Below are 16,798 nucleotides of genomic sequence, written 5' to 3'. Positions count from 1 at the left end.
ACTATATATTTAAAAGAGTTTGTGTGCCTGTCTGTGAGTCTGTTTGTTCAAAAACTTCTAAATGGCAAGAGATAGGACCACCAAATTTGGTATGCAACTTCCTCTAATAACAACTTAAATCAAAATAAGGGTTTGGTTGTGCCAACGGGACATGCCTAGAATGTGATTGTTTCTCATAAAATGGAAAGAGAGGTTTCCTATTAGGGCGAGATATACTGTGTAATGACCGTGGGGGCAGTAAGGGGCCAGAGAGGGGGACTAGCACAGCTATAATCCCACAGGGGCAGCAGGGAACAAGGATGGAGAAAGAGACAGCTGTCTACTATATATGAGAGAGTTTGTTTGCTTGTGAGTCTGAGTCTGTCCCCCCAGCCAGAGGACATGCACTCCTCTCCCATCTGTGCCTGCTGCAGCATCCATGGACAGGCACTTCTTATTTGGCCCCAAACTGCTGCATTGAGTGAGGGTTGGAGTTGTCCTCTCCCCCCAGGGTAGCCTGCATACTGAACCCCTCATCGACAGCCTCACCCCCAAAATTTTCAGTTAAGGACTCAAGCAACGCTGGGTAAATCCTCTGCTAAATCAAACACAACAGAAAAGTCTCCCCAAAACCACAAAAACAAAACAAATAAAACCCACCTAAGGATCTAGCCATAAAAGTTTCATAATAAAAAATTTAAATTAAAGAAACCAAACAAACATTTGCTTACAAATAACTTCTATACTGGCCTCCAATCTCATCCATAGTTATTGGACCTGATCACAACTGTTTATTTTTCAATTCCAACCATTTTCTTCTATTCAAAGAAAAAGGATCTGAACAAATGTAAGATCGATAATACTCTTCTGTGCCATTTTTAAGTGATCCATAATTTTCCCTTATACATTTTTTTTGCGAACTAAAAATGAAAAAATAGTATTATTTCCTGTGTCATTTACTTATGACAGTGATACTCAGATGGAGGCTCCCAAGCCACAAATGGCTTGTGTGTCTCCTGCAGCTCTTTGAAGCACATGCTATTAAAACATAATGATTTAATTAATAACTAATCTAGGTTATTAACCAGTCAGGATGGTTTCACTGTGTTACTAGTCAAATGTAGTTGATAAAATAATAGTACTTATTATAACTTAAATAGTGCATGTTTAAGTAGGCATAATGCTATAGTAAGTGAAACAATGAATTTACTCTAATGTGACTCTTTTGGGTAATGCCACTGAGGTCTGAGTACCACTGATATATACTAAAATGTCAAATGTGAAAGGACACTTAATGGTTCAGTTAAAATTTAAAAGGTATCTGTAAATGACAGCCACAGACCTATTATAAAAAATCTGGCATAATGAAAAACAGAGAATGGATTTCTCCATCTGGTGTGCTGAACAGTCAAAAATGTGCTTAATATACACTTCAGGGTGTATTATATTATGATGCTACAAGTTGAGAGAAAGTTGAAAGACTAGTATGTAAATATGGGCAATGAACAAGATGTAAACACAGTGGAGAAGTTGCTAAAACTGTAGATTAGTTAATCCTTTAGACTACACACATTTTCCCCTTGCTGCCTCTCTATCAGAGACAGAAAGGGGTCAGAGGGTGGGAGGTGAGGTGCTGGCTTAAAAGCCAGTTTCTCACGAGCACCAGAACTGCCTGCCCCTCAACCCCTTGCACTGCTGCCTCCGATAGAGGCAGCAAAGTGGATGGCAAGGTGGGAAGGCTGAAGCAAATACGCGTGGGGAGCCAGCTCCCTGTGCATATCAGCTCCCACAGCCCCACCTGCCTCCCCCATTTGCTGCCTCCTTCAGAGGCAGTGAGGGAGGGGGGCCCACAGGCAGGAGCCGGTCCTGGGGGAAGCTGGCTTAAAAGCCAATTCCCCCAAGCACCAGCTCCCGGGTACCACCTGTAGGAGGCAACAAAAGGGGGGGGAGGGATGCGCACCAGGTCCATGGAAGGCAGCAGCATAGTGGGGTGGGAGTAGAGGAGCTGCCCATGGACAGAGGCTACCCCATGAGATGCAGAGCAGCCTCTGTCTGTGGGGAGCTCGGACCCTCCCGCGGACAGGGGCTGCTGCCACCCCATGTCCTTATATCAGAGGCAGCAGCAGGGGGCTCCCTGGAAGCGGGGTTGGGAGTGTACTGACTGCAGTCCCCATCGATTATCGAATAGTCATGTAACTGCCAAGATTTCATGCCATTACACAACTATTCAATATACATATCATCTAACATCCCTACTGTAGATGACATCTGCAAACCTACTATAGATATAATTTACAACTTACTTTAATAACTTCATGAGCCATAGCATGGGTAACATTAACACTGCGCCCAAAACAGTCTCTGGCTTCTGATAATTTCCCCTCACGAAGCAATTGTTTCCCCTTCAGAAGACTGGCCTGGCGTTTTCTGTAAGGTAATAAAAATATCCACCTCCCTCAATATATTAGTATTATTCAACATTTACATATCATAATTTGCATGACACTTTATGAAGAATTAAGATTGATATAGTTCCTTCTCCAAAAAGGTCAAAACCTATGTTATACAAATGAAGAATATGAAGATATGAAAGGGCATAGGAAAAGGGGTGCAAACTGGTGCAAATAATGAGAATCATTTTGTAGTGATGCTTATAAATAGCAATACAATGCTACAGAGACTGAAGAAGAAGCAGGCAGTAGGCCTTGGGATGAACAGTGAAAATTAGGGCAGACATGGCTTTTGAGGATGGTTTCAAAGGAGAATGAACACAAGAGGGAATTGTGATTGCTTCCAGACTGAAAATTCATTATTTTCCAAATTTGAGGAGACTAAGCCCTAATAAGATTTAAAACTCTTTGGAGCAAAGGCCATCTGTTTGTTCTACATCCAAACAGCACCTAGCATAATTGAGTCCTGTTCCTAGATCCATTGCAAAATAATGAAAATTGCTAACCTAGCAAGTTCACAAGATATTAGTATTATCAAATCAGAATCTGAATCTAAAACCCAGTCATAATTCAAATCTTAATATAATGCAGATTCAATAAAGCCTTGTTGATCCATCATTAATAATCATCAATTACTGTAGTGGCAACTAACCAAATCTATGGTTATACCTCGGATTTGTCCAAGGAGATTAGAACTACAGATGATGTTTCAGATTACAAATAAGAGAGAAGCTGTTGCCCAAAATATCTACTTCTGCACCATTTCTAAAAGATTTTTTTAAAAGTGAAGTTCTATTCTAAAATATCCAAACAAAATGTTGAGGCTTAGCATTGAAATAATTATTAAACCACATTGTAAGAGATGTAGAAACTAAAGCAATCTTTGATAAGCACAGTGAATTTACCATGTTTTAAAACAATTTAAAATGAGCAGAGACAATATAATTTGTTTGCAAGTTGATCATTACTTACTCTCTTCGAGCCTTTTCCACTTCCTTTTTAGAAGGCAGGGTACATCCATCAAATACTAGAACTGGCTTGATCCCAAATGACAAGAGCATATCAACAAGTTTCATGCAGAAGATTACATATCTGTAAGTATATATTTTTTCTCATTACAAAACAAGAAAACAACCATTTATTGTCAGTGAAACAAACTTTAAGACAAACACATACTTCTAACTTGCAGGAAAAACAAACATAAGCTGATGATCATTAACATTCAAAGCTGTCAGTGAGCTGTAATTTTTTTTAAAAAAATGGAAGACCAGAAAAGCCACACATTATTATTGTACAGGAATCCTTATTTTCCATTTTCAGTGAACACCAGTCCACTATGAATACTGCTGTTAATTCTTTTTACACAAATAATTTGTGCATCCAAAGAGTAAGTTAGACTTCACTGAAGGGCCAAATTGTAAATCATTTTATAAATCACAGCACAGATCATCTCCCTGATGTCTGTGAGATGAGTACATGATGCTCAAACAAACCGAGACAGGGTGCATGTTCAGTTTTATTTTCTTGAAACTCTGCAGATTACTTTATGGTGGCGTTTTATGATTAAAGGGTAATGGAAGCTTACCATTTATGTTTGCCACTATCCATCCATTACTCCTGATGGTGGATAAATACTAGGTTGTCCATGCTAAAATCCTTAACGCAGCATTAAACATGCAAACAGTGCCTATATCCTGACACTTTGAGAGAAAGGTGACTAAGAGCAGGGTATGACCTTGCTATAGATCAGAACAGTTAACAGTGCCCTCAAATGAAGTAAGAGCAAAGAAACAGTCTAGAACGAACAACCCACCTTCACTCATCCCCAAACCTATCTGTTCTGGAGTAAGCATTTCAAAGAGATTTCAATGTTAACCTTCCCATGTTTCTTCAATCCCCTGATTTTCTTTGTATTTCTATGGAAATATACAATTCGGTCCAATGGGCATACAGGGAGCATTTCACATCTTATAGATGTAGTTGCCTGTGACTGAAAAGTGGCCACCTTACCAGAGAATTTAAGGCTATATTATTAAAAACTTAATACAGCATTTTTTATAGTCAGCTAATATTTTTCAAGTCTTAATTGACCACAGAGTTTTCTCTAACACACAATATAGATCAGTAGAGAGAAGCTTTTAGAGTGGAATAGCTATAAACATTTCATCTGGAGGCACAGACACTAGACAAGCTGAAACCAAAGCAGCAAATATTAGACTGAAAAGAATAGATGTAATATACACCATTTATGAAAGAGGACGAATCAAATTAGAGTATGACAAAGGTTTTGACTAATACCCAAAATAAACCAAAGTTAGCCCAAACTGCCTAGTTTTGACTGATGCCCAATACCCACCCCCCACCTACTTTAATAATTTAATTTAATACTTTATTGGTGTTTAGTTGTGTGTGTTTGTATACCTCCCCTGAGGTGTTTTAGCAGGTTTTATGTCCCTACCCCACTTTGGGGTCCTGTATTTTACTTTTTATATAGATATATAGTTTTTAAAATTTTGTAAGCCACCTCAAATATTGTAAATAGAAAGGCGGGGTAAAAATACTTTAAAACAAACAAATAGGTATTTCAATCTAAAACAAAAGCATATCTCCAACGTCAGTGAATCTTATAACAAAATTGAAAAGCAGGCATATTTCCTTGGGATTCATTGTGAGCAACAACCAATATAATAAAAAATATGCATCGTGCAGAAAGAGATTGATCTCATTCACAATATGGGGTGCCAGAATTACTCAGCATTAGTCATTCTGTTATACAACACTGTTTATAAGCTGTCATTTTTGTACAGGATGGCATACTGCCAGTGGCACAAGCTGAATTTTACAGGCCAGGCACTCCCACAGGCAGGGACTGCTCTGGCAGGCTGAAGCAGCCTCTGCCTGCAGGGGTAGGAGTCATTCCAGTTAAGCCTCAGCATGCAGGGCGGGAGGCAGCCCTCCCCATCCCCCAGGGTGCTCCCCCCTTTAGTTGGTTAACCAGTTAAACAGAATGTAAACTGGTTAGCCAATTAAAAATGGGATTTTACATCAGTAATAGCGACGAGGAGTCCTGTGGCACCTTATAGACTAACTGAAGTGTAGGAGCATAAGCTTTCGTGGGCAGATGCATGACGAAGTGGGTCTTTGCCCACGAAAGCTTATGCTCCTCCACTTCAGTTAGTCTATAAGGTGCCACAGGACTCCTCGTCGCTTTTGCAGATTCAGACTAACACAGCTACCCCTCTGATACTTTACATCAGTAATGTATTTGACAGCACTTGGTTTGTGTCGACTCCGTTTTGCTATTTCCCCATTTGTGCCTGGTTATAAAGCCACACAAACTGGCAGGGGGATTCAAAGGCAGCTACAGCACAGGAAACCTAGTCCGTTTTCTAGAAGAAAGTTAAAAGCAGTTTCAAGTCAGCAGCGTCCCCAAACAGCCGACGGGAGGACAAGAGGGAGGCAGGGCGCTTACTGGTCGGTGGGCTCTCCTCGGGCCAGTTTCTCCGCGCACGCATAGGCTCCCTTGTGCAGCCAGCAGTAGGTGTCCACAGCGACCACCTGCCCTTTGTACTTCTTCACGTGCGCGGGCTCGGCTGCCTCTTTGATGAACTGGAGCAGGCCGTGGATTCCCATGGCGGGGGCCTCACTGCACGCGGGGAAGAGCAAAGGAAGGGGCGTGAGACACGCTGGCTCGCGTGCCCCGGCCAGGGCGAGCGGGGCACCGAGCTTCGGGAACCGCAGGCGGCGGCACCGCCCTCACCGGGCCGAGACCGGCCCCCGGGCCAGCACGCGCAGCCCCTGCCTCGATCCCGGCCCCCGGGCCGCTCCTCTCCCCCTCCCCCCCAATCCATCACCTAGGGGCGTTCGGGGCAACCGCGAGAGGCTCCCTTCCGGCCGCTCAGCCAGGGCGCGCGGGTCGCAGCCCGTAGCACTTTCAAGCCGCGCGCGCTCCTAGCTCGGAGACTCCGCCCCCGCGGCCGCTCAGCCGCTAGAGCGCGGCGTCCCCGCCACAGACCCTCCCAGCATGCCCCGCGGCCGCCGGCGCTTTGCAGGCTGGGAAGTGTAGTCCACGCGGGCGGCGGGGGGCTCCAGCTGTGGGGGAATGGCCGGAAGCGGGGGGGAGACGGGGCAGGCGCACGTGCGCGCCTCCCGCATGAGCAATCGGGGACGCGGCAGGCGGGGATTGGGCCGCGGAAAAGCAGAGCGGCGCCTGTCACCGCCTTGAGGCGTCCCAGAGCGCCTGTGGCTTGGTGCGTCCCGCAGCCCCCCCCCCCCCCCCCCGACATACGCTCCCCACGGACTCCCAGACAGCCTCCTGCGTAGGGCAGTGGGGCTGCACCCGCGTGGGAGAGCTGGGGCAGAGGTCTTGCCCCCAGTACCCGGTGGAGCCCGCATCGGTGATCGATCCACCCCGTGGTCATTTTAGAGAGTCTAGTAAAGTCCCACTAAATCAACTGCCGATCCCTCTCCTGTCTGCTCGGGTACTTTAGCCCAATGAGATCAGTAGGCGAGCGCCACAGGTCAGGAGAAGGGTGTGGTTGTTTTTGTCAACTCTTTGCAGTGCAGGCTCCTGCCCTAAACAGGGTTAAGCTACGTGGATTTGAGTTATGCCTTCGCCACTAATGTTGTTTAAATCAATTTGTTCTTGTAGCATGTCCTCAGAGCTTCCCACACAAAGTTAGATAAAGAAACTTGGGTTTCCAGCTCCATATCCTGAAAGCAGGACTCCACTTCTGGGTGTCCAATCCTGCCTCCAAGCGGGTCTCCCATTTACAGTGAGTATTCTATTACATTTATCTTATGTAAACTTGATCTCTTTAACACAGAGAATATTTTTAAGCATCCACTTTCAAGATTATTAATTTCTGTTAGAAAATTAGCAGTAGGAAGTGAGACAGCAACTTTTGAGCCAGATGTAAATGTTTGTTAAAAAAAAAACAGCTGTGTAGCGTAGGATTATTGCCTTCCATCTATATTTTCAGTGGTGTGTGGAAAACATTGACTTTATTTCTTAATCTTTTTCCTTGTATTCTAAGTCTGCCTTGTGCGTTTTTGCTGTTTATTTTTGGCTTCTATATCAGGTGGTACTTGATCTGTCTATCTAAGAGTGCATCAGTCTGTGTGTCTGTCTATGAATCCTTTTGTTCAAGAACTCCTCCTAAATGGTAAGAGCTAGGACCACCAAATTTGATATGCAGCTTTCTCTTCTCCTAACTTAAAGCAAGGTCAGAGTTTGGCTGTGCCAGGACTACCACAACCCCTGGGAAAAGGACTGCTTTCCATATCATGCAAAGGGAGGGGCTGCTGTTTGAAAGGCTGCGATATGAATGGCCATTGTGGGCAGTGAACCCACAGGGGGGAGCTATTCTGCGGAGTGTTCACTGGTGGTAGCCTTACTGCCAAGGGAATGGCCAGCAGTGCTGGGCTCTGCCATCTTGGCTACCAGTGCATCGGGTAAGGAACCACCTTGTCCCAAACACTCGCGGCCTCTCTGGACCTTGGCCACTGCGTCAAACAGAAGGGAGAAAAAATGCCCCTGGTGCCCTGGAGGAGGCAGGGCTGGAGAGAGACAGAATGCCCCTAGCTGTCAGAGGGAGGAATGGTGTTGCATAAATTGCTAGTTTCGTCCCCTGGAGGCTAGTCCAATTTGCCTCAAGAAGAGAGTCACACTTTCAGGCTGGGTCCAACTCCATTTTATTGTTTGCAAACAAGGTCAACAGAGGAGCTCTGTGCTCAAAGCAAAGTCGCCCCTGGGCAAAGCCTGAGCTGAAACTTTTGTGGATTCCACATTCCTTCTGGCCACATGTCGCAACGTGATTGGTTACTGCAAGTTTACTTAGTTCCCTTATATGGAAAGAGCTAGTAGAAAGTTTAGCAGCTTCTGAGGCATGCGCAATCAGCTAAATGATACGTGCTGTTTCGAGCTTAAGCAATGAGGGGAAGAAGCACACTTAGTTTTTACTCCAATGGGAAGAGAGAGAACTTCCCTGGCAGCCAGGGGTGGGAGGAGAGGGGGATGAGGTGGAGATAAAGCACCCCTGGTGGCCAGGAGACATGGGGGAAGAAAAAAATACCCCTGGTGGCAGGGGCTGAGGGAGAGAAAACACCCTTCACGGTGGGGAGGGGGCATCCTTCACGGGGGAGAGAAAATGCCCCTAGTAGCTGGGGTGGAACTGGGGAAAGAGAAAATGCCCCTAGTAGCTGGGGGTGGAACTGGGGAAAGAGAAAACACTCCTGGAAGGCAGGAGTAAATGGGGGAGAGAGAAAACACCCAGGTGGCTGGGGGTGGGGCTCTGGGGAGAGGGAAAATGTCCGTGCCGGATGGGACCCCCCCTCTCCTGAGTCCATCCTCACCCCCACACTCTCTCCCCTGGACCTCCTGCCTCCTGCACTCTCCCCTGCCCCCACATTCACAGAGTCCTGCCCTGTTCCTGTACCCTCACACTGCCAGCCCTCTGCCCCAAAGGACTTGGGCAATGGTGGATAAGTCAGCTAGTGTAAAATAAGAGAAAGTAATGTATTTCTTTCACATCCAAGATTTATACTCACATCAGTTTGAACGTCAAGCAACTACTCCAAGTAATTGGGTAATCGTGTAGTCGATACAATTTTGCTGCCTCTGATATAGAGGCAGTGAGGGGGAGGAAGGAAATATGAGTCATCAACTCGACTACCCAATAAGCCTAGATTTGAAGAGTCATTGGAAGTGAAGAATGATATCATCATTGGATATAATGAAAACATGAATTAATTGTGTTCACTTGATTTAGAAGACTCTGGGATTTTGTTTCATTTCTTGGTAAATGACTGTAGCACTCTACAAGTAGAAATTTTTGTATGGCACTATAAATAAAAAGCACTGATGAAAGATCGCCCAATGTTATACTCTTGCTGGTAATATTAAAAAATTGCTTAAAAGCAGGGGTCCTAAATTAAGTCAGGGCAAATCCATCCATGAAAGAAATTAAATAAATAAATTAATTCCTCTTACTAAAGGAAGCATTGAAGAAATGCTATATTATACTGATGCCATCTACTGGGTATCAGCAGAAGCAAGAGAGAGAACTGAGAGCGGTTTGGCAGATGGCCAATACAAAACAGAGCTGCCCTTACCAGCAAGACCTGAAGCAGGGTATATTAAATAGAGGTCACCAAGGGAAATTGCAGTTAACTGACCCCATTAAAAGGCTGCAGAATCCTCATGTGATGAATGCCCAGACCAACAGTATGGAAAGGCCTCTGCTACATCCCACGGTTAAGAGGATAAGAAGATCTAATTTCAAATATTGTCTTTCCCCTTCTGTGCTTTAACATAAATAACTGAAATTTAACTTTGTACAGTGTGGAGATTTAATCGAGAGACATCAATTAACCATATTTTAGATTTCAGCTGATGCTAGGTGCTTACCTTTTCTTCATATGTTAAAGGTGCGTGGTGCTGTTTGTATCAGAAGCAGCAGCATGGGAGAGAGAGAGGTGCGGGAGGTTGCCATGAAGCAGCCTGTGCCTGCAGTGAGCCTGGGCAGCTTCCTGCTGAGACCCCCTACGGACAGCGGCTGCTGGACCCAGAGAGAGCCGGGACTGAGCAAGCCTGGCTCAGTCCCAGCTCGTGCCAGGTCCAGAAGCTACCCCCACTGGGTCTCTGTATTTTAAATGTAGTAAGAGCCAGGCAGGCAGCAGCCCGTCTCTTACTACATTTAAACTGCAAAGCCACAGCGGGATAGCTCCCAGACCCAGCGCAAGCCGGGACAGAGCGCTTTCCTTTATTGACTAACCGTGTAGTTGATAAAAATTGTATCAACTACGATTAGTGAAATACCTGCTTCTTACTATCCCTATTGCAGATCAGAAAACAGCATACTTTTTAGGAAGAAAAAATGTTACCAGTGATTATTTTACCCAGCTCTGAGCCTGGGGGACCTCTATCCCCTTTTGCCTTTCTGTGTTTTCTGGGGCAAAAGCCTAGTAGCTTGCAACCATCCATCACCATTCTAGGAGTCTGTGACAGATCCTTCCCTTTACTCAGTTCTTCATTCAGGAACACTTTTCTATGGAACTTCCATAACAATTAATGAAATATGAGGCTATCAGTTTTGTCTACTCACGCTAAAGGAGTATATCTAGTGATCAGTCTCTCCCATACGTGCCTTCCTCTACCACTTTGCTGCAGGGGGTTTACCAAAACTGGCTAATCTTCACCTACAATTATTTTAGCAGAAAGCCAAAAACTGCTTCATGATAGAACATTAGAGATCTTCCCCTCCCCCCCATCATAAAACCTCTGACAATACGTATTTTGTTTTTTCTTTAGGTACTGATACATAATACGTTACCAAACTCAGGCCCCAGCAGAAAAACATGCGACAATTCTATATTTGCATTTTGTATTTGACCCTGAAATCTTTTGGAACCTGTGAGATCATCCTTGGCTACAATGGTTACACTGAATATCAAGTAGGCAATATGAGCCTGATTATTTCTGTCCCGCATGGTGGAACATTGAACCCTGAAGACATCCCTGATCGAGATGCTGGTTGCTGGGATTCAAAAACGTTATCTTGTATTTTTTCTCATAATTGTCCCCTAGGAAGTATTCAAGACTTTCGGAAATGCAACGTGAGGACGAACCAGGACAGGAATACTATAGAAATTGCTCGGACTCTTGCTAAAGAAATCAGAAGCCTTAATGGTGGTTTCCTCCCATATCTTGTTATAAATCATCTCCAGAGGATCAAGATGGATGCCAACAGGGAAAAGGAAGAAGCTACCTTTGGAATTCCCCAAGCAGAAAAAGCCTGGAGAGACTTTATGACATTTATGAGATCAGCAAAATCACAGATGTTGGGAGGCCTTATTGTAGATATCCATGGACAAGCACACCCTGAGCAATGGATAGAACTAGGTTACACCATTTCAAAAGCATCACTCAACTCAGGGAAGTTTTCCGCATCAGGTTCTTCTATTCGCTATCTTGCAAGCCAGGTGCATGATGTTTCTTTTGGGACCTTGCTTAGGGGATCCAGAAGCTTGGGTAAATTTATTGAAGGCCAGAACAAAACATTTTACCCTTGTGTTCCTTCTCCAACAAACCCCAAGCCAAAAACTGGGAATTACTATAAAGGGGGCTATATTACGAAGACTTTTGGGTCTAGGTATACTGGCACTGTTGATGCCATTCAGATTGAGCTGCCCCAATGGGTAAGGGATGTCAAAGAATATCCGAAGTTTTGTAAAGCATTAGCAAGGGCTATAGTAAATTTCTGGCAAACTAACTACTGTAGCCAGAGAAACCATACATTTCTAGGATGCTAAAGGAAACAGACTTGTGTCACCATGGCTACTTTGAAAAGTAAAACAATTGGTTTAATATACGGGGATATGGATTTCCATTTGGCTTTAACATGGAATTCTTTGATGATAAATTGATGGGACCGTGAAGGTGAAAGCTCTGAGCAGGAGGTCAGGGATTTTCAAACTCTGGGCCGTGGCTTGTAAGGGCAAGTCATTAACTGACTGAAAGACATTGTTTACCTGTGCCTCCACAGATATGGGTGACTGCAGCGTCTGTTGGCTGCGGATTGCCATTCCCAGCCAATGGGAGCTGTGGGAAGAGGTATGGAATGGGATACCGTTTCCCACAGCTCCCATTGGCTGGGAACAGTGATCCACGGACAGCGCGAGCTACGATCGCACGTATTTGTGGAGATGCAAGTAAACAAAGTGTCTTGTGGCAAACTGCCCTTACAAGCCATGACCCAGAGTTTGGAAACCTCTTCTATAGGTGGCTCCCAGCCAGTGGAATCCTGCAGATCCTGCATCTAGCATCCCACTCCTCCCACACTCGAACCCCTTGCCCCAGGTCACAACCCCCTCCTGCACCCAAACTCCCTCCCAGAACCCACACCTCTCCTGCATCTTAATTACATGCCCAGAGCTTCCCTTCCTCCCCTGCACCCAATCTCTGTCCCAGATACCCCACGCCCTCCATTAATATTGTAGGAAAGTGCGGTCCTGACCACTTCACCAAATTCTTGGAATGGCCCCCCATCAAAAATGATTGCCCTTCCCTGGCACACACTGAGTAGTCTTGAGCACCCAGCAATTTCTTATGCATGTCACAAAATAAACCCCATCCAGCTTACAGTTTGAAATTGACAGAACAGTGGGAGTGATAAATTGAAAAGGTGGGGATGGAAGGGAAAGGGATTGTTACTCAGTGGGGCATGTACATGACTTGAAGTCTTCATTACCCCTATGTCCTGAAGTCTCCATTACCCCTTCTTTAAACCTGCCTAAGAGTAGGTAGGCCTTGCAATGTAGACAATAAAGCAAATGAAAGCCAGAAGAGGTCAAATACTGCTCTCAATTACATTGATGTAAACCCAGAATAATTCCATAGATTCACACTGAGCTAATTAAGGTCAACAAGCATATTATCAATCTTCATGTAGGGGAAATAAAGTTCAAGGATCTGGACAAAGCTTTCCCTCAGCATCACTACCATGCTCACATAGCTAAAACTATCTGAATAGTGTGTGATTTACCTGGTGGGACATACTAGCAGGGGTCTGTTTTTCAAAAGCGGATCTCTTTGGTGGGCACAGAGGAATTTTAGACTGTCAATAGTTCTGGTAATAGTGTTATCTTGAACAAAGAGAATTTTTGGTATTATTGTTATTCAGGTAGCTGTTCAGCAATGCTGTTAGTTAGCAGGGGCCAGGATTGACTGTTGCAATGTATTCACACGTCTCTGACTCTGTCGATGATGATAACCAAAAGGCTGCTTGCATGTGTGCTCAATGATGTGTGCTGTATAGACTAGTGCACTTAGTCTGCACAGCAGACTCCAAGAGAGCCCCCCCAAAGACCACAAATCAGGTAAGGATCGAAGGCGCCAGGCCAGGTGTATTGTTAAGCGAATATATTTTCCAATTTGGTATTATGATTTAGCCCTTATGGCATTGCAGTTAGCACACACTTCTATTAGGACAATTATAGTTATTAACTGTATCATTATTGGTAGTGGGGTAAGTGTTTTGACATACTGGGATAAGCATTATTACAGTGTGTCCCACAAGATTATGTATATGTAAAACAAATGTGGAACAGTGACATTACAAATGAGGCCTTGATATATAATTGTCTTGTAATTAATTACTACTCAGTACTGTCCATTCCTGTTATGGGTTATCCTCACTATTGGGTGTCACCCTCTGGGATAAGCTTTGCTCGGCAGGAAACAGGAACAATTAACTTTTTGTTCCATTGGTTACAGGGCTCTGTGATACACTGGTAGTTGACATAGATCAAGTTGTTTCTTATGGACATTGTCTTTCAGATAACCTACTGAATGGACAGTAATCAATGTATCAAATATTTCTGTGTCAGGATTTAGCATTGGTATCCAGACACTGAACAAGACTGTTTTGAATGACATGTGTCTCAGTTAGGATGCAGTGTCACTGATCCAAATAATAACTGGTACTAACAGAGAATTAGTTTACACAATTTGTAGCTACTATGTAACTTAATTTTTGTTAACCAATTAGTTTTTCCCTTTTCTTCATGTTGCTTTCTGCCATCCTTGTGTTGATTTTCCCCCCTGTGTGTTGAGTAAACAGTTTAGCAAAGTTATGCACATTGTAAATGATATACAGGCAGTCCCCGACTTACGCGGATCCGACTTATGTCGGATCCGCACTTACGAACGGGGCTTTCTCACCCCGGAGGTCGGGGCGAGAAAGCCCCGTTCGTAAGCTGCTCCGGTGCCCCTGGTCTGCTGGAGACTGTCTCCAGCAGACCAGGGGCACCGGGCGGGTTCCCGCGCTTCTGAGGCTTTGCCAGAGCAAAGCCTCAGAAGCGCGGGGAACCGCCGCTGCTGCCGCTTCAGTCTGGGTGCCTGTGGTCTGCTAGGGACCGTCCCCAGCAGACCACAGGCACCCAGACTGAAGCCGCAGCCGCGGGGGGGTCCCGCGCCTCTGAGGCTTTGCCAGAGCAAAGCCTCAGAGGCGCGGGGAACCGCCGCTGCTGCCGCTTCAGTCTGGGTGCCTGTAGTCTGCTGGGGACCGTCCCCAGCAGACCACAGGTACCCAGACTGAAGCCGCAGCCGCGGCGGGGTCCCACATGTGCTAGTGTGCTCCCCCCACCCCCAGCAGACCAGGCTTTTGTTTTGGACTCTGGGGCAGAGCAGCTGGGGCGCTGCCGATTGGTCCTGCAGCGCCGCTCTGGGCACTACTGGACCAACCCGGCAGCACCCCAGCTGCTCTGCCCCAGGTCCTGATTCAGCCGCTGCTGGTCAGTTTCAGCAGCGGCTGAATCAGGACGCCTGGGGCAGAGCAGATGGGGTGCTGCTGGGTTGGTCCAGTAGCACCGAGGAGCGGCGCTACTGGAGCAACCCAGCAGCACCCCAGCTGCTCTGTCCCAGGCGTCCCAAGTCAGCTTCTGCTGAAACTGACCAGCGCTGACTACAGGAAGCCCCAGGCAGAGTTGCTCTGCCCTGGGCTTCCTGGAATCAGCTGCTGATCAGTTTCAGCAGCAGCTGACTTGGGGACGCCTGGGGTTCTTAAGTTGATTCTGTATGTAAGTCAGAACTGGCGGTCAGTTTCAGCAGTGTCTGAATCTGGACGCCAGTTCCGACTTACATACAGATTCAACTTAAGAACAAACCTACAGTCCCTATCTTGTACGTAACCCGGGGACTGCCTGTACAGCAATAATACAGTGATACAGCAATAATACAGTTGGTTTTACACAACATCCAATTTTAACTAACAGTAATTTCTAGCTGATTGCCAACTTAATTGTCCATCTATGGTAGATTGAGGTGTATTTGACCAGTCTCTTTTATATAAAGCATTTCTTTTCCTTTCCTAATGCTTGGGCATTTCTTTTCTGTACTGTATACTGTTATCTTCCAGTGTCTTTGTGGTGTGATATCTTCTCCATGGGAAATAAACTTAAACAACTTACGTTAATTAATATAATATGTTTTTTTGTTTGGATGTTTTACATTTCTCTTGTTTTTAGTAACTTAATGCACAGATTAATTTAGTTTGTTTATAATGTAATAGAAGCCAAGTCTTTTACAATACAAGTTATACTTCTGCAATTATTGCATAGATATTGATTTTCACTTGAGGTATACCAAACATAATGCTTACAGTCTTCCATGTGAAGATGTGTTGCTTTCCCTTGCTGAACACTATCTGAGCAAAAGAGTTGGAACATAACTTTTACCAAGCTTTTCAGAGTTAATTTGCTTCTGATACAATTTCACTTGGGTTAACTGTTTAGAAGCACAAATGCTAACAACTACTTCCCTTTGACATAATGTAACGAAGTGTATAAAATTAAACTAAGTATAAAGTTAGACCAAAATAGAAACATAGGTTTATGCAAGCTTTCTTGATGCTTTGTTGTGCTTTGGAGTCCAAGATAGAAACCTGTTGAAACTGTTTGGTTAACTTTATGCATAAATGTTTTTTTTAACATTATTGCTATGCCATTCCTAAAACTAGATTTAAAAGGAAAAAAAACCCAAGTTTATAAAAATCCAAAGAAGAAATTGGAATTGTGTTAATATTATCTTAACCTTAATTATGAGGTGTCCCTTATGTTTTCTTATTAAAAATGGTGCCAGGCCAGGTTTATTGGTAAACGAAGTACAGGCAGTCCCCAGGTTACGTACAAGGTAGGGACTATAGGTTTGTCCTTAAGTTGAATTTGTATGTAAGTCGGAACTGTCTCCAGATTCAGCCGCTGCTGCTGAAACTGACCAGGGGCTGACTACAGGAAGCTGGAGGCAGAATTGCTCTGCCCCCAGCTTCCTGGAATCAGCCACTGATCAGTTTCAACAGCGGCTGAATCTCGAGCCTGGGACAGAACAGCTGGGCTGCCAGGTAGGTCCCTGCAGGACCAACCCAGCAGCACCCCAGCTGCTCTACCCCAGGGTCCACAACAAAAGCCTGGTCTGCTGGGGGGGACGACGCACTAGCTGCGCCCCCTCCCCAGCAGACCAGGGACACAGGGAGCAAAGCCGCAGCGGCGGCAGGGTCCCGCGCCTCTGAGGCTTTGCTCTGGCAAAGCCTCAGAGGCGCGGGACCCTGCCGCCACTGCGGCTTTGCTCCGGGTGTCCCTGGTCTGCTGGAGACAGTCCCCAGCAGACCAGAGGCACCGGGAGCAAAGCGGCAGCGGCGGCGGGGTGCTGCGCCTCTGAGGCTTTGCTCTGGCAAAGCCTCAGAGGCGCGGCACCCCGCCACCACTGCGGCTTTGCTCCCGGTGTCCCTGGTCTGCTGGAGACGGTCCCCAGCAGACCAGGGACACCTGGAGCAAAGCCTCAGAGGCGTGGGACCCCTCCACCTCCCCAGCTT

At 45.5% G+C, this 16,798-nt stretch overlaps 1 protein-coding gene and 1 long non-coding RNA gene across 4 annotated transcripts in view; one reads left to right on the top strand and one right to left on the bottom strand.

The window, feature by feature from the left end:
• The window catches only part of EXO1 (exonuclease 1), a 30,727-nt gene extending 23,907 nt beyond the window's left edge, over positions 1–6,820 (bottom strand). The window contains exons 1-4 of one of the 3 annotated variants that reach the window (XM_075924836.1): positions 6,718–6,820; positions 5,902–6,075; positions 3,402–3,521; positions 2,283–2,406 (exon numbers count right to left, since the gene is read on the bottom strand). In XM_075924836.1, coding sequence (XP_075780951.1) covers positions 2,283–2,406; positions 3,402–3,521; positions 5,902–6,062 — 405 coding nt within the window. In that variant the 5' untranslated portion in view covers positions 6,063–6,075; positions 6,718–6,820. Of the gene's footprint in view, positions 1–2,282; positions 2,407–3,401; positions 3,522–5,901; positions 6,076–6,283; positions 6,689–6,717 lie in introns of those variants that run through there. The other 2 variants (XM_075924837.1, XM_075924838.1) reach the window with 2 other exon arrangements.
• Positions 6,705–15,430, top strand: LOC102462580 (uncharacterized). Its single transcript, XR_012902826.1, has 2 exons — positions 6,705–7,204; positions 10,741–15,430. It is a non-coding gene; the product is annotated as an uncharacterized LOC102462580 (long non-coding RNA).
• The last annotated feature ends 1,368 nt before the right edge of the window (positions 15,431–16,798 follow it).

The sequence above is a fragment of the Pelodiscus sinensis genome, chromosome 3 (assembly GCF_049634645.1).
Source record: "Pelodiscus sinensis isolate JC-2024 chromosome 3, ASM4963464v1, whole genome shotgun sequence".
Lineage (NCBI taxonomy): Eukaryota > Metazoa > Chordata > Testudines > Trionychidae > Pelodiscus > Pelodiscus sinensis.
Note: the sequence above shows the minus strand (reverse complement) of the source record. Positions and strands in the feature narration are given on the sequence as shown.